Source organism: Vulpes lagopus, chromosome 2 (genome assembly GCF_018345385.1).
Source record: "Vulpes lagopus strain Blue_001 chromosome 2, ASM1834538v1, whole genome shotgun sequence".
Lineage (NCBI taxonomy): Eukaryota > Metazoa > Chordata > Mammalia > Carnivora > Canidae > Vulpes > Vulpes lagopus.
In genome coordinates this window covers 67,116,589-67,140,373 of record NC_054825.1, presented here as the reverse complement: position 1 = coordinate 67,140,373, position 23,785 = coordinate 67,116,589, and the positions used below count along the sequence as shown (strand labels likewise).

General features: G+C 38.2%; 1 protein-coding gene across 2 annotated transcripts in view; it reads right to left on the bottom strand.

The window, feature by feature from the left end:
* Positions 1–23,785, bottom strand: part of FBN1 (fibrillin 1) — a 227,453-nt gene that overhangs the window by 87,698 nt on the left and 115,970 nt on the right. For both annotated transcript variants that reach the window (XM_041743578.1, XM_041743577.1), the window contains exons 10-17: positions 20,359–20,517; positions 15,549–15,728; positions 14,785–14,925; positions 12,988–13,107; positions 9,539–9,664; positions 7,592–7,714; positions 4,274–4,396; positions 3,053–3,205 (exon numbers count right to left, since the gene is read on the bottom strand). In XM_041743578.1, the coding sequence (XP_041599512.1) occupies positions 3,053–3,205; positions 4,274–4,396; positions 7,592–7,714; positions 9,539–9,664; positions 12,988–13,107; positions 14,785–14,925; positions 15,549–15,728; positions 20,359–20,517 (1,125 nt within the window). The remainder of the gene's footprint in view (positions 1–3,052; positions 3,206–4,273; positions 4,397–7,591; positions 7,715–9,538; positions 9,665–12,987; positions 13,108–14,784; positions 14,926–15,548; positions 15,729–20,358; positions 20,518–23,785) is intronic.

Sequence of the window (23,785 nt, the reverse complement as noted above, 5' to 3'; positions counted from 1 at the left end):
ATCCATAGGCAAAGTATTGCATAATGTTAAAACTGAGGTCTTACCAAGAAACTGAGGTATGCAGAATATGCTCCCAAATTCTGATGGAATCAGATTTCTATTTCCTAAAACTGATGCAATGTTTCACATACAGCTCCAACAATACTTAGATGAACATAAGAGTGAATGATATAAATGGAGAACTAACTGGAAGCATACTTTATCCAAGGAAAACAAATTAAAGTGTCCTCTTAGTTGCCCACAGTTTCCGGCAACCACGGAGTCTCATGGTCAAATGCAAATCATTTGTGCTGAAGTGGTAGGAGAACAGCTATTAGGGGCGGCCTCTTTACAGAGGCCAACCACACCTCACTGCTGAAGCAAATAGCTCCTGAACTTCTGAGTGCTAGAAAACTGTTCCTGGTGACAGTGGATGCAAATGAGTTACACAGAATTTTTTTTTAAATGAAGGTTGAACCCTTCAGAGCCTCTGCCTTCATGCAAATGTCAATTTGAGAGAATTGGTGAAATTCCTTAATTTTTAAATCCAGCTAAATGGGACCTTCCTTTGGGAAGGTAGCTGCCATTGTGTGTTTGAAAGCCTGGGACTGGAGGCCAAAAGAATTGCCATGTCATAGCCAAAAGAAATGCCATGTCATTATTCTCTCATGTCAGTGATTAATTAAAACACTTTCAAAATATTGTAAGTAACAGAATAAGAAAAACAATATCATGCCAGTTTTGCAAAGAGCAGTTTCACAATTAGTGCTAAATTAACTGATGCTTGGCCTAAATGGAGGCAAATTATTGTTACAGCTCTTTTCCATTTGGGTAGGATCTGATACTAGACTATCCTCTGCAGTCAGTCAAGTCAGGTCAGCACTGGTTTGAACGCTGAGGACAATGCTTATTTAGGAGCAAGCCCTTTCCCTTTGTTAGTTTCCTCTTCTACACACTGGAGACAAGGATACCCAACTCACATGACAGTTCTATGGATGTCACAAGAGAACATGTAAAGTGCTCCACATGGCTCCTCACACAGTTCATGCATTTAAGAAGTGGTATGTGCTGCTGAGCCAATTTGGTGTTGTGCCACAGAGACAACCATATGTGGACATATGAGAAGATTCCTAATACTTATACTTCTGTGGATTTAACTTACTGATTCCTATAAGAAATAAACATGCAGCAGCCAGTGAGAAATATCTTCATATATAGCTTCCTTGGCTTCCTTCCAGGACACAAAGATGGACTTTAGATGTGATCTGGTTGGAGTTTCTCATTAAATTGACTAAAGAAGGAAACTTTTAGATATTTTAAGTACCTTTTAAAATATCCCCTTTCTCCTGAAATAAGGGATATTCTATGCTCAGATCCTTCATGATCTGGCATTTTCATCTACCAAAGAGGTGGAGAAACCAAACTGAGGGAAAGCACTTCCACATGTGGACCTTTTCTGTGCAAGTACATTCAAATATAAAACAGAAGCTAGTGGGGCTGGGCTTCAAATTTAACCCTCCTTAAGCTTCATTGCTTAAAGAAATCTGGTCTCTTTTAGTCATCTTTTTATAATATTACTTCATTTCCCTAGGTATCATGAGAATTCTTTGGACACGTACTGGGTCCAGAGGAAAATGCAAAAGCAAAGAACTATATGCACCAAAGGTCCTGGATTCTAAGTTCTGGTTCTTCCACTTACTGAAGATGTAAACAAATCACCTATACTCTCAGTTTTCATGATACTCATTCATCTTATAAATTCAAAGTATGTAAGAGAAGTACTTTGAAAAGTTAAAGTAACTTACAAAAGGACAGTATTAACGATATACAACTATAAAGTTACATGGAGGTATCTTTGTTGAATAAGATTGTATTTTATGGTGTATAATTGAAGTATTATTGTGAGCATGAATTGAACTGATTGGTACTCATTCATAAAATGGCAATTTGTGAAGAAATCAGCCAGAATAAGGCTTTCTTCTTTAACTGGCATTCCTTCATTTCTTTTAAAGTCTTCCATTTAACTTTCTCTAACTTCTCATATTTTAATCTCTAACTCTCTAATTTAAAATATTATTTTCAAAATGGCAGATGTTTAAAAATTGTGAGTTAATTTTTAATTGATTGTATATAGGCCAGAAATGAACTAACTGGATCTTAGATTTAAACCAACCAATCAGAGCTACATGTTTTCAACATTGGATCTAACTCTATTTTAGAACATTGAAAGGAAACTGCCAAGTTTCCAAATGTTGACAGTTTATTGCTTTAGTTTCAGTAAACTATTTTTGCTTTACAGACAGAAATAATTTATAACTGGAGAGGATCTTCTAGATTACCTAAATAATCCATTTTGTAGATGAGAAAACTAAGGATCCCTTTTCCATATTATTCTATTTTATAGTTGTTTACTATTGTAAGCCATCTCCGGTCCTTTTGAAAGTAGGTGAGCAAAACTCCTAAATAAACAAAAATCTACAAAGAACTAAACCCCCCAATTAAGTAATTTGTCTGCCCATGGCTGGGAAGAATTCTGACTCACCAACCAGTTTTCTTTTTATTATACCATGTCACTTCAAACTGAGAAAAATACTTTTTCCCTAGGGTTGAATAAAATCATTTAGGAGAAGCACACTTAAATCAACATGAGGGATTTGAACAAAATTCTCACATGGCCTTTTGGAAAAAAGTTGGAAATATTCAGGTAATCTGAAAATTATTTACTTTTACACTCTGTAAAATTCTGCTTTTATAATAGTTACTGCAAAACGCAAACACTGTGAAACTACTTTAGAAAACAAGGCAAGTTGCATGAATTCCAAAGAGCGTGACTATTACTAAGGTGGAAGGGTTAGGATGGAGGTTCTAAACATGCTACTTGTTCCCAAAGATTATTGGGATTGGGTGAAAAACGTGTGATCAGACCCTGGGTAACCCTGCCAAGACCCCAGGAAGGTAAATGATATATCTGGAGAACATAATATAATCTTTCCCTGTGACTTTCATAGACGCAAAGATTGTAGATGGTGGCAGAAGGCTGGTAGTACGAGGGCATCCTCATGACACCACATACCTGAATTTTGTGCAGGACATGGTTGGCAAGGTTCCCCAAAAGCATACTCAGTGCTGGCACAACAGCATTCAGATTTAGTAACGGCACCAAACAACGGTTTGACACACTGGCCTCTCTTATATCCACCATAGCATGTGCTCCGCATGTGTGTGTCTAAACAGAAAGAAGCAACTGTCATCACACTATCACTTCAAACAGATGAGAACTCCCCAGGTCAAAGTTGAAGCTGGTTTTATTTAGCCATCGTCCCTGTTCTAACTCACAGAAAATGCCTCTGGTCTTAGGTTTCAAAAGAAAAAGACAAAATAAAACACACTACATTAAGCTTCCAAGAACTGGAAACCAATTGCCAGACTCTCAGTTTTCTAGGGACTACCAATGGTTTACCCAACTGTGAGATTCTTAAGTCCTGAGATTCTATCTTATTCATTTTGTCTTCCTCAAACTTGTGTAGACAAGGCAATACAAGTTAAATGAATGATGGATGGCCAGTAACCCTCATCCCATGATAAATAAGATCTTTCTTAGAAGTGTGGCCTATCTCAAAATAAACATGCAATTACTGAATGTTTGAATTAGATGCACTTTCAAAATGGAGGAAGTTTAATCTATAAAAGTTCCATTATACAAGTTTATAGACATTGCTCTACTAAGTAGTGTCATCTTTACCACCAGAGAGGGAGTTTCCAGCCATGCCCAATCCACTCCCAATTCAAGTGTTTACTGACTGCCTTTCCTAAAAATAATGTGGATAAAATTAATATCTATTTCTCAATAAATTTCAAAATTCATGCAAAGACATAAAAATATTACATAAAGTTCTTGATTATCTGTATCCTCCTTTGCCTTCTAGATTTCCCTTCGGACATTCAATTTCCTATACGAAAATGTCCGCTATGAGATAATGAGCATATACAGGCCAATTTCCATGACTATTATCAACAAAGGAGAGTTGGTGAAAATTAAGTACATCTATATGATTAGAAAAGAAAAAGGGGAAAGAGAGGTGGGGATTCCCTTGGTTTTCATTTATCTCAGCTCATCTTTCTACCTCTTATTAAATTTATGCAAGAAGAAAACTGATACTGTTGGTTTGTTCCCCCACAAATATTAATTCTGTCCTATCCGTTACAGTAGAGTGCATTTGTTATTGGCGGGATTTAGTGGTCGACAGAGTGTGGATCTCTACCACGTGTCTATCTAGTCGTAGCTTTATCTTACCAACACACACACGTCCATCGAGACCCACAGCCAGTCCAGGAAAGCATTCACATCTGTAGGAGCCATCAGTGTTGACACAGCGTCCATTCATGCAGATCCCAGGTGTTTCACACTCATTAATATCTGTGGTGGGGAAAAGCACGTATTAAAAACAGAGTGATGTTTATATGAGACCATCACATGTTTATAATTCTTTTACAACACTTGAAAATGGGGAAGATGGAAAGTAATATGCAGCATCAACAATCAAAGCTCAATGAGACACATTTCATTGTCCTTTGAGAAAATAGTAACAAAAATTGACAAACTACACTGAGCACTTTTTTTTTTTACCACAGAGAAAGCTATTTCAATAATATCCTCCTGAGATCTTTTTATCCAAAATAAGAATCAAGAAGGCAAAAACAGAATTGGAAGAAGAAGAAAAGTGACAGCTAACAGACAAAGGGTCTTGTGGAACATTTCACACGGCAATTCTTCCAGGACTGTGAGAAATCTAGCTTGATAATAGACTGCAACTTTGACCTGGGCAGGAAGCTTCTCCATTTGGCATCCAACACTCAGACTGGGGTCCATTCCAATATCACTCATGCCTAAACTCTCTGAGATGACTAGTGTGGCATTAAGAGATATAGAACTAAAACCCTGATGGAACATTATAGAAAAGAAATGGAAAATGAATATAGAATATTTTGATGACCACTTCTGGCCAACAACAGCACTGTAAGCAACTGGAACCCAGCAAAGAAAAATCTTTCTTAAGTATTACAGATACGTTACAGTATTCTATGTATATGCTTAGGGAGGTCTGGTAAAAGACTTTATTGGGCATATGCTAATAATAGCAAATATTTTCCCCCTTCAATATGAGAAAGTAGAAATGGTACCAAAATTGTATTTTGGAAAACATTTAACACTTAAAGCAAGTCACTTTCTAACAACTCTTTTTATAATATATAACTAGTGTATTCAACTATTTCTTTTTTTTCTGACCTTAAAAAGGCAAATGAAAACTGAGAAACACCTCTACATTTTACTTAGCATGTGTTATCTGGCACAAGATATGCTTGGATGGTCCAAGATTCTGTGTACAGATTGTATTTTAAAGCAGCAGTTATATTTAAATACATGAACTCAAATTGGTTCAGTTATTCAGGTCACCTTTTTGTTCAAGTTGAGATATACAGTAATACAGTGACAACTATAGCCTGAAAAGTGACACAAAGGCTTTTTAATGGGGACAGAGTTGTAACATAGATCTAAAGGACATGACTGAATTTGAGTGGCCCCAATATTCAGAGAGTGATCAAGGAGGCCATGCTGTTTATCAGATTAGTCAACCACAGAGATTAAATTAGCATTGTTTATTCTAGCTTTGAACAGTCACATCTTTGTGGTCTCAGAACTAAATACTCAGTACTAAAAGAAAATCTTATCCAATGATGTCAAGAGAAAGGTTACAGAAAAGGAGAAATTTGGCATACAAGAAATTTCTTTCTTTTCTCTTTAGTCTGAAGTCTATTTTCATGGGTTGTAAACAGTTGGAAAACCTAGTTTAATCTATGAGGTCATAATGTCTTCTGAAATAATTACATCAGCATTATCTGTTGGTCATACTTAATGCTGAGAGGCAGTGGCCTGGGTCACCAGCAGCCTACAGGCACCAAAGTCAATCTCAGTATGCCCTGTGGATAGGCAAGAGTGTGTGTTCCTGCAAAAGATCTGCTCACAAAGGGGCTTTCACATTTCCTTCTGCTATTTTATTTGGAAGCCTAATTCCAAGTATTCCAGCAATCATTTCCTTCCCCTTTCTTTTTCACTTGTATAGCACTCAACCTGCACAATTTGGAATTTAGTTGTATTCTGTTTTACATTGTAGAATATTTCCATGTGTTAATCTTGTCTTCCAAACAATAAGTTCCTCCCCGCACAGGGCTCAGTAATATAGAAACTTATTTCTTATTTCAAATTTTAAAAACTCAAATGTTTTCTCTTACTAAGAGGACAGAGTTGCACGATATTAAGAGACACTGATGTGAAGGTCATGGAGGATATTGGTAAACAACCAAGGGATAGAAGTTCTTTTAAGCCTAGAAAAAAATGTACATCTTGCCAACAACTTCATACAAGGCTTTCTTCCATAGAAGAAAGAAGAAGAAGTCTCATCTATTGGTGAGCACCTTTACCAAAACTGTCTACCAGGGGAACCTGGAGAAAAGGCATCATAGGACTTTACTCTGTTTTCTCAGTACCAAACAGCTTGACACTCTGCACTTCTCCATCTGAAACTATGAGGAGAAGGCTTTGAGTACAGTATTTTAGCAGATTTCCAGGGCCTGTTTGGATACAAGATTCCTTGAGAAGTATGGTTTCAACTTAGAATTTGGACCCAAGGGCAATAATCACTCATCCCTGACTACATAAGGCAAAACATACTAAGCGCAAATTTATCTCGATGACTCTTTTTAGAACCCCAGTTTTCAACAACACAAGTAAAAATCCTCATTTTTGTTTCCATACCTGAAGTAATGAGATTATTTCAAAAGCTACCAAGCTAAACAATGGCTCTTAGTTTAATCTCTTCTGCTTAATTCTATTTCCCTTTTTTAAAAAAAGATTTTATTTATTTATTCATGAGAGACACAGAGAGAGAGAGAGAGAGGCACAGACACAGGCAGAGGGAGAAGCAGGCTCCATGCAGGGAGTCCGACGTGGGACTCCCGGGGCTCCAGGATCACACCCTGGGCTGAAGGCGGCGCTAAACCGCTGAGCCACCTGGGCTGCCCAATTCTATTTCCCTTTATGCTTATGTGATTTAAGAATGCCTAAATAAATCATCCACAAGAAACTTTGTTTCTTAAGATATCTGGAGGAAATTACAGAAAAGAGATTGCTGCAGTAAGAATCTATAATAGTTTGTCCAGGTAAAGATGCAAGAGGTAGCAAATGACAGCCATCATAAAACCTAACTTCCATGATTCCCCAAATGCAAGGAAAAGGAAGAATCCAGCTTCTTTAAAAAGATGCTCACATCTATCAGTGGACCAACTATTAGTTCAGCTTCTCATTCCTTTGCTATGTACCCTTTCATTCTCCTTTAGGAGACCCCTAACACCCTTTCTGCAATAAGAGCAGCCTCTTGAGCATAAACCATACCTCTCTGGATGGCTGTCCTTAAGAAGGAGGTCCAGACAGGTTTTCTAAACCAAATTAGGAGCACTTTAACTGGGGAGACTCAGTGAGGCAAAGCACCTCTAAGCGATACAGAAAGGAGAAAAATCAAGAGGAGAATACAACTTAGAGTTTTACAGCACAAACCTTTGCAATAACGCCCGTCTGATGCCAGCTGAAATCCAGGTTTGCAAATACATTTAAAACTGCCATCTTCATTGATACACATTCCATTGAGGCACATGTTCCTTATGCTGCATTCATCCATATCTGAAAAATATAAAAGGATACATTTCCTTATGACCAGAAGAGCAAGCTTACAAAAGAAGACAACCTGAATGAACATAGTTCTTTTTCTTCACTTTTCTTCCATTTTCTTGTAATTATATAGTCTAAGGCTAATTTTCTTCCAAATTATAGCACACAGAAGAAGGGCCATATAAAATGTGTGTTCTTATGTTCTCAATTTTTGACGTGTGCATGCAAACTACAGAGCTAAATTTATTTTGTGTGTATATATATGTATACACATATATACACATGTGTATAGACATGAAATCCATATATAATCATTTATATAAAACCTCATGTGTATGATATATATTTATATGAAATTAGACTCAATGGAAGCTACCAGGACTTTTTCTTTAAAGACAGTAGTTTGTAAACTGAAAAGTGTGTTAACTGTCTGACAGTTCTATTTACTTCACTGATATTACCTCTAATACACTGAAAAACAAAAATCAAAACCAAGAATGATGGAACTTAAAACAGACTTAGACTACCTTCTGATTCTTTATAAAGTAGAAACAAGAGAACAGCTTCAAGTTTGAAGTCTTAAATAGGGGTAGGAAAAAATGTATTTTTAAAATGCAACACTCTATGGAGTATAGCCACGTTAGCTAACCTTTAAAACTCCTTGATCATAGGTTTATTTCTTTAAATTCATCAATATCTTATTTTATTTAATACTACAGTTGTCTTGGGAGGCGCTTGCTCTTCTAGACACAGTGTGTTTTCACTTACAAGCTTTAGTCAAACCAATGTAATTTATGATTTTTTCTTTTTTTTAAACAGGATTCTATCCCAACCGAGAATTCTGGCATTAAGTCTTTGAATTGAATCACTAAGATAATATTCTGCCAAAAATGTTTCTAAGAACAATTTTGAAATTCTTTTAATGTATGAATAGATTCTTGGGATCTTTCCCAAAGACGTTGGGAAAGACGATAAGAAGCATTCTTCATTTTTTGCTAAAGGTCTAAGAAGTGGAAACTCATCAATAATGGTCATATTTTCAATTCAGGAAAAAATTGCAGGGGAAAAAGACAAAACGTTTGAAACAGCCCAATTCAAAATGAGGTGATTAATTTGAGAGGCAAGATAGCTAGTTCTCAATAGTCAATGTTTCAAAAAATTTTACAGTTCCAGATACTCAGTAGTTTTTTCTTACTAGATATTTTATTTTATTTTATTAAAGATTATTTATTTATTTATTTATGAGAGAGAGGCAGAGGAATAGGCGGAGAGAGAAGCAGGCTTCCTGCTGGGAACCCGATACGGGACTCGATCCCAGGACCCCGGGATCAGGCCCTGATCCGAAGGCAGACATTCAACCATTGGGCCACCCAGGTGTCCCACTAGACAGACATTTTAAACAGAAGAATTATAAATGTAAGAAAACTATATGGCTTTTGCCACCTATGCTTCAATTAAGAATTTAAAAAAAAAGAAATATAGGAGTTCAGGTGTATCCTATTAAAAAAACAATGTACAAATTCTGATTGCCTAAAATTAGGAAGTAATAATCTATGTTATAGAATTTTCATCATCACCAGGTATCTTTAAAGGACAAGCTCTCTTCATATATTTGAAATGTTACGTGAATCACAGAAATGTAATTAAAGGTATGAATATTATTGACACGTATGTTTGCCTCACCCATAATAACAATATATGAAATATATTTGCTACTTTGACTTTTCACTCAATGTTTGGCTTGGTCTTGTTAAAGATTTCTGATACTGAAACCGGGATGGGAGAAGGGGATTAGTATTATTCTGCTACTCTGACTGCCATACTGTTATCATTTACCTTCACAGTTCTTCCCATCTCGTGTCACATGAAAGCCTGCATTACACACACAGTGGAAACTGCCATCTGTGTTAATGCAACGCCCATTATTGCAGATACGGCCATTCTGTAAACATTCGTCGATATCTAAAATTAAAGGTAAAATAGAAGATATGTCTTCAGTTGGCAGATTGACAATTATTTTATTATCTCCCTCTCTCCCTCCCTCCATCTCCAAACCCATGATGGTAGTTTCGGGGTTTAATTACTAATTGATATTCTTTAACATAAACTTGATATCCAATAATGTGAGATTTTAGATGACTAATTAGAGTTTCCAAGACCTAACACAGAAAAAGAATGCCAATATAAGAGCATTTGATCTAACTCTAATTTCTAACAAGATCCTTGAAATCTCAATTGTATACACAAAATAGATTCTTCTTCATTTTCCTAGCTAATTTAATGAGCCGGTATATATATCATTATTTATATTAAACTTTGGCTGGCATCTTTCAACACATGCTCAAAAAGGCAGATCTCACAACTACATCAGAACAGTAAAACAAAAATCCTATAAAAAAATTTTAATGCCATCTGAAAACCAGCAACTGCATGAAATGTTTACCTTCCTTATGGCAATTCTGGTCCAAGTATAGTTTTATTGTTTGTATATTCTTAGTTTCTTTGACAACTTCATAAGCATTCTATCTACCAAATAAAATATGGGGGCATTTCCCCTTCTTTTCTGTTGTGTCTAATACTATGCCAAAGCAAACAACAGAGGTTGACGTGGAAGTGTTAAAAAGGACAATAACTCAAATAACGTCTATCAGATCTCTCATTTAAAGATCAATGATGAACTCAAATTGGACAACATGGTACCCTGGATTATCTGTTCCCCTCAGTTTCTATCTAGGCCAGATACCTGGATGAACACCAAAGAGGATGAATACACGCTGCCTTGTCTACATAACGCACAACCTTTGCCAGGGCTCATTCCTCAGAAGACGGAGACCTGGGTACTGTGTCGTAGTACATGGGAGCAAAGCTGAGGCCACATGTGCCTGAGTATAAGCACCCTAAACATCCTCTGGACGACAAGAATGTGCATTCACGGCACATTGGTTACTCTGTCTACCCTGCGTCTGCACGGTGTCTGGAGGTTGACCCTCAGACGCACTTTCTTTCTGGGCAGATCCAGCAGTGGTTTCCACACGAGTCATTGGACTAGCTGAGGCAGTCTGGGCTTTTCTTCTGTCTGATCTTTGTGCCAACAACCTACGCTCTTTTTCTCTCTCATTTATTTCTTAATCCTTGCAAAAATCTGACTTGCTCCACACTCCAAAAAATAGTAAAAGCCACATACTCTTGAGGAGAATTTTTTTTTTTTTTTTAGGATTCTATAATCTTTTGAGGCCCCAGGATAAAACAAACAGTATAAAGAGTTCGGCATTTTCTCTCCTCACTAATTTCAGAGCACCATCAGTCTGCTCACTGCCTTGCAAGATAAATTGAAAGCTTGCCGTTCAAACTTTTTTTTGGTATATCTTTTATTGGAATCCAATTTGCCAACATATAGTATAACACCCAATGCTCATCCCATCAAGTGCCCCCCTCTGTGCCCATCACCCAGTCACCCCCTCCCCCGGTCCACCTCCCTTCCACCACCCCTTGTTCATTTCCCAGAGTTAGGAGTCTCTCATGTTCTGTCATCCTCACTGATATTTCCCACTCATTTTCTCTCCTTTCCCCTTTATTCCCTTTCACTATTTTTTATATCCCCAAATGAACGAGACCATATAATGTTTGTCCTTCTCCGACTGACTTATTTCACTCAGCATAATACCCTGCAGTTCCATCCACGTTGAAGCAAATGGTGGGTATTTGTCGTTTCTAATGGCTGAGTAATACAAACCTCCCTACTGTGTTTCTGTCTGTCTCTTCAGCTCCTCCTCTTCTCCTCAGCTAAGTACACCAACTTTCTGACTGTCTTGTGGCCACTTTCATTGACCCCAAGGCATGAATATGTCATCAACTTCTTATGTCTGAGATAAGCTTAGCACTAGCTCTTAAAGAAGACATTATCTGAAGCTTTTAGGTAATCCTCAGCCTCCTATAAATTAAGTCTCAGAGCGATAACACCAGCAGGCATCTATACTGGCTGGCTCTCACTCCAGCGGAGTCCTCAAGAATCTCTTCTATTTGCTTACTTAATTCTGCAGTCTTCTAGACACTGGTTTTGGTTTATTCTCCACTATTGAAAAATGCCTAGTACACCATACATGCTAATTGTTGTAAACAACAGTCATAACACTAATGATGTTCTAAACTCAGTTATACATTCAAACTACCTATATTTATATCCAGGGAGTAAGGCCATTACTAGAAATATTAGCAGGTTGACATTCTGTGCTCCAGTTTCTTCTGCTCAAAACTGTCATTTACAGGTGGTATACTAAAATATACAAATGGCAAGAAATCTCTAAGCCAGAACCACATTCTAAGACTCTGCAACCAGTCACTGTTAAAAATAAAGGCTCTATGTCTTTAACTCATATGAAGAGCTTTTGCTAAAAAAAAAAAAACTCCTGTTAATAGCTGACAATTTTTTTAAAGTGATACAAACCTTTTGACCTTTCCTGGAATTTAATTTTAACACAGAATTCTCACAGAACACGCTTTTATCTGGCTTTCCTGGATCAGTGAAATCCCTTATTCTGTGCCAAATCTATAGAGACATAGATATTTGAGTTCCCCAAGGGTTGAAAGTCCATCTTACTTATTTCTGTCCCAGAAACTTTAGTATATTAGTCATCTGATAAAAGGCATATAGGATGACGTAATAAATTAATTAATAAACACAGAGGGAAAAATTTATCAGCAAACACTTATAGTAGTGTTTCTCAAACTTTAGTGTGCTTATGGAACACTGGGAGCATCTTATTAAAATACTGATTCTGATTTAGTAGGTCTGAGGTGCTCAGGGCCTGAGATTCTGCATTTCCAATCAGCTCTCAGGCGATGCTGCTGTGACCACTGTGGCTACTTCCTTTTCCTTTAGATCTTCCCATTAAGAAATTAATGAAATACAACTTCACCTAAAACTGTCCTCACTTTCTGTGTCAACAAAGGACAACCCCATTCCTCGGCTCTCAGATGAAAAATTACGAGCAACAGTGATGAGGCAAAAAAAATTTTTTTTCTATTTATAGATATAGATATAGATATATATAAAATAAGATATTTCTCCAGGAACAGAAGTATCTTTTTAAAATGATTTGAACGTTTGCTGGATTTTATGATGCTGTCCTTCAGAGTGACAATATCTGGAATTAAGTGCAGAAAACAACAAGGGCCTATGAGCCTCTTCAGCAAGGTTATTCAAACTCCATTAAATTCCCTCGAAGCAAACCTCCTACTTAGTGTATATGTCTCCTCACTTGGCATCTTCCACGTTAGGACCATACCTCGGCACTCTGTCCGGGTGAGTGTGCTTTGATAGCCAGGTCGGCACTGACAGGTGTACGAGCCCTGGTTATTAATACACTCTCCACCAGCACAAGGGTTCTTCTCACATTCATCAACATCTGCAAAATATGGTGCATTTTAGTAAGAAATTAGATGACAATAACTCATAACTTTAAGAACATTTTATTGCTTTCCTTTACATATTAGAACACTTTCCTTTTAAGAAATAAATAGCATAATGAAGAGGATCTTTTTTTCTTTTTGCCACAAGGTACTGTGTCACCGACCAATTGAAAACCAGTGGAGTAAAGTGTCTTATTATCCTGTGTCATTTTTCAGAGAAAAATGCCAAACACGTAGCAACTCAACACTCCAAGCTAAGAAACATTTTCTCTTCCTTGAGTCTGGCCTAAGGGAATCAAACAGACTAACATTTCAGAAATGGCTTCTAGATAGAATTCTGAGTATCTCTTGGAGCTCTATGTTTCAATAAAAAGGAAGCCTAACTTTATCTAAGCATCCCCTGCTGAGTTCTGCTGAGAACATCAGAATAAGACATGAAACAGTTGTCATTTAATGACCTATTCTCACTTACCACAGAGACCACCCCTCAACTCTCATCCCCAGACAGGCTCCCACTACTTTTACAGTTGTATAGAACTATTAGTCTATTTAACAGTGACCTGGTTTACATTCCCCTATTTGTAGAGATGGAAACTAAGGCTTCTGGAAGATAACCTATTTATCCATAGTCACATGCTTCTTGCTGCAGGTGCACTCGTCCACCGTAAGCTAGATGTCCCCTCTTCCACCAGCTCTGGATGACCTCTTTTAGCGTGTGCCAGAAGGGGCATTTATAACACCAGGAAACTACACAGCATGAGAAACTAAGAACTCCTGATTTCTGCCTGATTCATAGTTACATAATTGCTTTCCATAACTTAACTTATTTTTTTAAAAAGTTAGATGGCAACTGGGTGTTCTTTTCCAATTAACAGATGAATTATTCCTGTGTTACATTTCCTCCTTTTGCTAGCTTAAATGACTCATGTCAACAATCCAAAGTTTCACTCTTCAGTTTTTAATGACTAACTACAGACAATTGGTGAGTTATCCATTTGAATTAGTAAAATGTGCAAAAATTCATAATTTGGAGACAGTTTTAAAGCTTTATTTTAATGGTCATTTTGAGAAGATGACTTAAGCTGAAGTGACCAGCAAGACTTGAATGTATTTACCATGAAAGCTAGAAGTCACTATAGTAGGCAGAATAATGCTTCTCCCCAAATATATTCATGTCCTAAACCCTAGAATCTCTAAATACGCTACATGGCAAGAGGGAATCAAGGCTGTTAATCAGTAGACCTTGACCGAGGGCAGGGGCGGGGTGGTGGGTAGTAGTGTTTCCTGAGGTATGCAAATGGACCCTATGTAATTACAAAGGTCCTTGCAAGTAGAGGAGGGAATTGGAAGATAGAACCAAAGATTTAGAGAGAGATTTGAAAATGCTATGTTCCTAGCTTTGAAGATAGAGGAAAGACCATCAGTCAAGGAACACTGGAAAAGCAAAGAAATGGATTCTCTCTGAGCGCTCTGGAAGGAACACAGGGTGCTGACACCCGAGTTTAGCCCAGTTAGACTTGTGTAGGTCTTCTAACCTACAAAACTACAGATTTGTGTTATTTTAGGCCACTAAGTTTGAGGTGATTTATTACAGCCACAACAGAAAACCCATATAGTCATGGGACAGAACTGCAATAGCTTCTCATGCCAACCTAACCCTAGGCATCACATACCAATGCACTCCCCACGAAGGTCCAGCTGGAATCCTTTGTTGCATTCACACCGATAGCTCCCAGGAGTTGGAATGCAGCGTCCATTTTGACAGAGATATCGAAACAGCTGGCAGTAATCAGTGACATTGACTGGCAGCACCCCTAAGGGAATAACATTAAACCCCATTAAAATCATTTATAACTAGGGTATCTTTCATCACTTCTTAACCCATTCACAATGGTCAAGATGCTAAATCATAAAGGAAGGAAGACGCTCTTTGGGTAAAGGTCACCTGGGACCAATAAAGTATAATTTCATGCCCACTTACAGAGAGCGCATGCAGCCAGGTCCTGAAGCCTCACTGTAGCCTGCTTCTCCCTACCTCTTTTCTGCCTTGCTCTCAAGTCTCCAGTTTGGGTAACTGACAAAGGCAATGAGTTCTGGTAATTACTTACAAAACTACTTTGCATTATACAAAACTCAAAGTATAATTTTATACCTCCTCTATGACTTCATCCTGTGAATCAGATTTAAATCTCTCCCGTAACTCTCCCACAGTTGTTGAATAACAAAAGGACATTAATCTGGAGAATATGAAACCTCCTATTTTTCTCCTAAGGAAGGGGCCAATTGAGAAACTTAGATACCACACTACGTATACTAGTTAATCTAAGAATTGATACACTAATTTAATGACTAAAGCAGCATAAACAACAACAAAAAAAGTTAAGCCAATTAATGTAAAACAAAACAAAACAAAACCAGTTGACTTTTCAGTCCTTACTTGGTGGTTCCCGAGACGGGTATGGATATTCCACTGGTGGTCGAGGGACTGGAACTGGAGGTCCAGGAGGAAAGCCAGGAGAAACAGGGTGAACTGGAGGAATGGGGCCAAGGGGTGGGGGAGGATATCCTGGTCTCTCAGGAATTACCAAGGGGACAGAGCACAGCTTGTTGAAATCCTCTGGAAAAACACAACACAACAGAACACAAAAGCTGAGTTGTAGCGTAACTCATACTCTGTGCAAGTCATCCTTACATTTCAAAGAAACTTTGAATAAGATCAGTCATAGAACCACATAGATCAATTGGAGAACGGGGGAAAAGCCAATTGACATCATTCCCATCCTAATAGCTACAGTAGCAACCATACTGGAACAGTAATTCAAAACCAAAACCAAACTCCCCAGAGTATGTACCACATACCTCTCCCAAAATTTAGGAAGTCTTTACCTAAGTCACGATTTATCTCAAGAAAGAATCAAATGCCACTTTCTTGACTCAGTCCCATTTGTGGATCCTGCAACTCTCTAAAGAGGACATTAAAAAACTGGATTTTACTGTATGTGCAACGGAAAACTATTGGATGTCTTCAGCAGACTAATGTGGGATGTAATCAACTGAACATTTTCAAAAGATCAGTCTTGCTGACACATGGAGAATGTGCTGAAAGGAGGCAAGGCTGTTACAGAAAGCCAAGGGCAAGAAAACATTGGCTGGACAAGGGAGACAGCCATGTAACTGGGTGGAAGTGGACAAATTTGAAGCATATTTTAGAGATAAGTAGGTAGTGCTTCAAGAAGGAGTAAATGTCAGAGCGGAGGGAACAGGAAATCAAGAATGATATAGTCTTCTGGTTTACCAACCGGGTAGATGTTGGGGACATTTGCCAAATGGGAAAAATTGCAATGGGAGCAGGTTTGATGGGCAGAAGCCAAGTTCCACTTTGAATATATGAATCTTGAGATAGCAGATATCCACGTAGATTTGTCACATAGCAGCTACGTAAGAGTTTGAAGCCTAGATGAGAAGTGGGGGCTGTATATAAGTTTCAGAATTATCAGTAGATAGGTGGTATTTAAAGCCATGAGGATGAATGAGCTCGCCTAGGAAAGGTGTGGAAAGTGAAGAGAAGAGTGTACAGAGACAGAGCCCTGAGGAATACCTATTTGTACAAGACAATAAAGTGTTGGAGAAGCAGCACCCCGTGGAATACTAGGGAGTGGTGCGTCTGTTGTTAATGCTGCATAATGATTCCCTGAACTAGCACACTTGAGTTAATCAAGGATTCCCTCTGACTGCACATACAGGCTGATTTTTTCAGGCCAGGTCTTTACTAGTATAAATTATCTTTAGATTTGTGACACACTTTTTTCTGAGCTTCCAAAAATGTGTTTTAAGACAGTATCCAGATTTCCAGGGATGTATTTACTTAACCATTTGTACATTTTCATGTTTCCTACAAATAGCCACATCTTGTTATAGTTTCCTTCTGAATGTTATCATGTGATCTTTAAAAATTTCTTTTTCTCCTTCTTGCCAGACTATTGATAATTTTATTATTACTGCCACACAGGGATTCTCCCACAGATCATTTCTATACTAGTTTTGTCCATGAACAGAAATTAGGCTAATATTACACTTTTACTTGTGCACTAAATCTGACTTATTCTAAAGTACTGCAATATGTTTTATGCAAATACATTTATATTCAACGTCATGGGGAAAATCTGCCAATTTACACAGGTAGCTAAATATACCTGGCTATCATGTACCTTGTGGTTTCATATGGGTCCATTACTAAAACTTCTTCAATTAAATTTGGCATTTCCAACTCAGGTTAACATTATGTATTCAGAGAATTCTATTGCTGCATTTTAATTATTATTTATCTGTAATTTTAACCCACACGGATTCTGCAGCACTTGACTGCATCTGGAAAGGATTTATATATTGTTTATGCTTTCCTGAACCAGGATGCTACAATCCCACTTACCAAACCATAATGATCCTTCTTACAGAATTATCACCTGGATGTGCCATATCTATCATTTCCTGGCTACTGACTTTCCACCAAATTTCTACCACTAAGACTGTGCACAGTCTTTGAAGTCAACGATCATGTCTAACTTATGACTAATTCCCACTCTGAGCCTTGCCCTTTGGATTGCACAGAAGAGGAATTCATAAACTATATGTTGGATTTAACTGGATAGCAATTATATTAAGGGACTCATTTTGCTTCAAGCACCAATTCAACCTTTCTTTTTCTTTAGCCTTTTAGGATTTTCATAAAAGAAGTTGAATAGCTTATCAGGATTTCTGCTAATTAGGTGGGTATATGAATTCAAGCATGCTATTAAATTCATCTTAACCTCTATAGGAAAGTATATCGGAGTGGCTCCTATTCTCTCTTCTACTCTCTTAAGCTTCATAACTTTCCCATGAGCTCCTTTACATTCAGGATTAGCGAACCGGGGCTAGTTTTGTTCAACTGATATCCATCTTTCCTAACTCCATTTAACCTAGAGATGATACTGATTTTTTTTTTTTACATTGTGAAAAGTTGACTAGCCTAAAATAATCCTTCATATATATGTTATATATATATGTATTTTATATCTATATAAAATCCTCTCCATAAGTTAAAAACCTAGAGCTCTACAGCACTGCTACCAGAACATCCGAGCAAGCAAACGTACCAACTTGCAAATTAGCTTTTCTCTGTCAATCTGCTTTGCCCTGGGCCTATTTTAGATTGGAGGTATCTCAGTGATACACATGAGAGAGCAGTTCCCTGCAAAGTTACACAGGGGAACAGGGCCTTCTGCACCATGCATCCCAAAGCAGGTCTTTGGGCACCTCAACCTGCTGTCCCTCTGTCCTCTATTCAAGGCCTCAGCACAGAAAGGAATCTGCATCAATGCTGCTGATTCCTAAATTAATATATGTGTTTATTTTTTATTGTTTAAAGATTTATTTATTTATTCATGAAAGACACAGGCTGAGAGAGAGACAGAGACATAGGCAGAGGGAGAAGCAAGCTCCTTACAGGGAGCCTGATGCAGGACTCGATCCTGGATCCCAAGATCATGACCTGAGCTGAAGGCAGGTGCCCAACCTCAGCCACCCAGGCGTCCCAACATATGTATTTAAAAAGCCATTTTCCTGGTACTCAAGCCATGTGTCTTAATAGAATGTCACGTACTTCTAAACAGGACCTACTAAATGGTCCCCCCAGTGCACTAAGGGTAGTGGGTTATATTTTTAGGTCATAGACAGTAAGGAACTCAGACAAAATATATGACTTGTTATATGTTAAAATGTACTGAAAGATTTTTATTGCTTCTTTAATCCACACATATAATTCTCAGCAATAAAAGAAATTTTATAGTAACATCTGTGAGCAGGTGTAGAACCCAGGATAATGGTAAATTCACATTCTGTGAATAACATTCTGTAGCATTCCGTTAACTCTTGTGTTTATCCTTCTTCACCTTGATTTGCTCCGCTAGTTTTCTGAGTCAAACACACTGTTCAGGAATCTGATTAAGAAGGAGTTTTCACTTAGAACTAGTGGGAAAGATATCACTTAATAAATTGTTCACTCTACCTGAATGCCCCCTATGAGCCAGATTTTGCTAACTATGGTGAAAGTGGTAAGAAAGCATAAGGAATATGGGACTATAAGAATGAATGACACCTCCTAATGAGATTTATCAAAGAGTAAAAAAGTAATACGTGAACACATATTGGCCCAGAGTAGAAAATATGGGATTTGTGCCACAGCAGCAGTAAATGCCTGGTGCCCTGAGACAGAAGGCATCATTTCCAGCTGTGGTTCTCTTGGGACATTCATGAATTAGGTCCTATCGGGAATCATGTTAGGGTCCTTACCAAACAAGAGGGCATTTAACAAGCAAGGTGGCAGGGGTTAGGAAGTAAGGAGAAGTTTTAGGGAAAAAGAACATTTGAGTTTAGAGATCTCCAGACTGGCTTCAAGGAAAGCTTGATCATATAATTTAACTAGAAAAATAAAGCCACTATAAAGAAGAAGAATTAAAAGATGAACTGGGGTCGGATATGAGGATGCTAGATGCTCTGCCAAGTAGTAAAATTTTATTTTCAAGAAATGGAGTGACTTGGACCACTAGATCCTGCCTGAATTCATCCTGGGAAAATTTTTCTGGACATCTTTCCCTACCTTTCCCCCAGCCATAATTTTTTTAACTGAACTTCAGATGAATTATGCTTTGGGAAATATATATGGCAGCTGCAGATTTCATAGAGACAAGTTAGGAGGCCACTGCAATAGTCCAGATGAGAGAAAATGAGCTTTATGTGAAAGTAGAAGGAATATGACAGATGAGAGAAGTATTACAAAGAAAAAAACAGTTAACAAGAATTGGCACCAAGGAAGAGGAAAGTGTCAAATGTTAGGGAAGGAGGAAACATGTATCCAGCATAACTCATGAAAAGGCTCTGAGAGACCTGAGCTTTATTCAACAGAGCTCTTGAGGACTACGTGAGAGCCAAAAGAAATATATAAGAAGAGAGACCAGTACTCCTGAAAAGGTTGCGAGTTACTAGTAATAAGCAAGCTCAATAAGAAGCAGTACCAAAAACCAGTATTACTTGTATGAACCTCTGTATTTCCCCAAGCCAATTATCCAGGGGAAATTTTCCTGGGAGTTGTCTCTTTTTATTTTCAGGAATCTTTTCACTTACCTGGATTTCCACTAGATGCGCGTCATGCATGTGGGCTTGTGGAGGTGGAAGTGGGACACTCTACAGATAACTGGAAGGGCTCTTACCTGTTGCTCTGATGGGACACATCTCAGGGGCAACGGTGACCCCTGGAGACCAGCATCGGCCAACATCACAGCAGCACTGCATTTTTGTTATGGACTGGGGCAGTTGGTTAGAACAGCGCCCATTTGCCAGAGCTGTGTAACAGTATCCGGGGCGAACATCTGAGAGAACAAAGAAACACACCCACACACACATCACTGAGATGGAACTCGTGACAACACTCTCCTGCTCCAGCACCTTTATGCCTCACACTCAGGCTCTGGAGGGATGCACTGACACCCTTCCCCCTGGAAGAGAAGCAGTATGTGCTGCTCAGGAACAATGCTTGGTCAGAACTCCCTTCGTCTCACACCTTTCGCCCCTGTGAGCTGGTGCACTTGGCCAAAGTCCCACATTCCATCCCCAAGGTGGGAACGAATGATTACAACCATATGTGCCAGAGGAAAAGAGAGACTAAGAAAATCACTGGCAGTGACAGTTAATTAGTTATAAAGACATTTCTCTATACTGAAGGGAGACTGTGTTGTCCTTGGTTTCAAACTACTTAATTCAAGCCACTTTAGGCAAATATTGATATAAATCTATTTTAAAACAACATTAAGTCTGCACTATAATCTACATTTCTAAAAGATCTTTCTTACTTTTCAGACTGAAACTGTGAGTCAGACTTGTGAGTTTTTTTTTTTTTTTTTTTTAAGGAGTGAGCCACTTTGCAGTCAGATCCAATGCTTGTTAATAGAGATTTCCTTTTGTCCTAGGGCCCTAACAGATTTTATAAGGCACTAATTATTTACAAGTTCAAAATGTTCATGATTCCAAGTTCTTAGTCCTATAAGATACAATAGTTCTTGAAGGCTTTTTTTTTTTTTTTTTTTTTTTTGGCAGAAAGGTATCTTCTCAAAGCAACATGGGAAGACATATTTCTATATACCACTTTTATTGGGTTACATCATGTCTGACTGTCATGACAACATTGACACACTGAAGTGCAAGTCTAGGCTATCAAAAAAGAGCCTGCGACATACTAGAAACCTAACTACTTCATAGGCCTTTGAGGAAGTGCCTTGAAACAGAGGATGCAGGTAGCTAAGTACAGAACACCTTGATCCACCTGACATGTTGAGGATGTACTCTCTTTAAGGAAGGGGTATCATTGCACAGTCCATATGCAGTATAGTTAAAAAGTAAATTATACTTTAAGCATACTTGTTATTTGAAGAACTATAAGGTGGTAAGTTTTTTTTATAAAATGAGGAATTTTTTTATAGCTAAAACTTCATCCCTATGTTTCCTGTAAGTCGAAATAGAAACTTCATGTTTGATCAGAGAACGCCAACCCTATGACTGTTTTCATCAACACTATTCTTAGGAACACTAAGCTCTCAGATCTTGAAGGTTGCAATAAATTAATAAAACAAAATGAATAAAAAGCAAGGCTAACTTACAAACATGTCAGTTACTAATATCACATGAAGAAGGCTACACAAAACCTAAACAAACCATCAAATAAGATTACTGATCAGCTTTAAAGAATACAAGATTATTTCTGAAAAATACTTAAAACCACTAGCACGTATACATGTGCTTTCTAGAGATTTTCTGTGGCCCCATTCCTACACTTCTCATTAGACTAATAGTCTCAGCAGAGAGGCAGAACAAATTTCCTTCCAGCCCGGTCCAGGGTAAATGGCCCGAGAGAGGAGTGCAGACAAGATAGGCTCTCTGAAGCCACAAATGGCACCTTCCCTGTGAAGAAGAAAGAGCAATAGAACTTTCTACTTTCTAATTTTCATGGCTTTAAAGCCACTGATAATTTATCTATTCAGTGCTTAGTAGATGTTTGGGGGCAAGGAAACCAAAGGCTGTTAAGAATGGGAAGAAATATTCAAAACTGGCTTATATCCCAGTTTCAAATGAATTTGGTGGTCAAAACTTGGTATAAACACTTGACCAAAATTTGTATATACAATTTTCAGTGTGGGCTATCTTTCGGAGCAAAACTGAGACCTAGAGCTGCCAACTGCAAACTCCTAATGGGCTAATGTCTATTATTTTGCACATTGACGATGATATTATTTTACTGCCCAGTTGGCTCACTTACATGTTAAATTGGTAGACTAGAAAACTCTTGATCAAAATGGTGAATGTTGGAGCTAAAAACATTACCAGCCATGGCTGGGCTACTGGCAGTCTCTGATGTACAAATGGCACCTCTACCAACAGTGAGCATTTTGCTAATTTCTCTTTGTGCAGGAGAGCTTTGGTTAAAAATACACACATTGACACAACTTATAATTTTGAAACAAACCTATTGGCTAATAAGTAAAGAAAGGGAAAATATGTGAAAGCCAGGAAGCATTTGGAGGAACTGAACCCCTACCCCCACCCCGGGCACACCAGCCTGAAGTTTCCCATGCCATCAGGCAGCAATGCCAAAGGAAGTGGGAAGGAAACTGTTGTGGTGCTGGATCACTTTGCAAAGAGGCTAAGGAGTGGCTGTGGGCAATCTGAAGACCTGTGGAAGTTGAGGGGGAAGAATGTTAGGATTTCGAGGAGGTCAATGGAGGTAGGAGGAAGCATAGACACCTTCTTCTATTTTGAATCTGCTCTGACCAAGGCATCTAGCAGAAGAGGAGTAGGATGCTTTCTTCCTTTTTTCCCTTTCTGGATCATTTGGCCTCCTTCCTTTCAGAATCCAGAAACCATACTATATCAAAAAATATATATTATGGATTAAACAGGTGTTTGCAGGTCATCCTAGCCTATCAGTAGGCCTCTCCTAACCAATCACTAGCATCGTTGTGTCCAACCAGGAGCTAGGAACCGTGAGGCCCAAACTAGGTACAGGATATCATCGGGATTGCTGGAATTGATGAGACAGAGCACACTAATGTGAAAAGACCACCCTACACAAGGTATTATAAAGCTCCAAAAGAAGATCACAGAATAAAAACATAAAATAATACTTCAAGAGCTTACAGAACAAAGGGAATGCTGGGGACAGAGAGGTCTGCGAGCCTTAGAATGTGGTGACTGAAGGGAACGGATGGAATCTTGTGCTTAGGAGAGATATATAAGGAAGTACGACACACCACTAGCTATAGGTGAGGTTTTCTATTGGTTAGATTGACTAATTCCAAAGAGCCAACTTACCAACAAAGCTTAGATTTGTTTGTAATTTGGAAACTATATGCATTTTCTTTTCACTAGGGATGGTTTGGCAGGGGGTTGGAGGGTGTCTCTGTGTTTACCATGGCAGGAAATATCAGCATTAGGGAAGGCAGAAATGTCTCTTGGAGCATTTTATATAACAAGTTCCTAATTGTGGGCACAATAAAGTTCCAAAGAAGAAGAAACTGTACTTGTCTAGGTGTATGGTTAGAAAGCTTTTACTGTGTCCAGTAGTCATTTGGGAAGGAGTAATGAGAG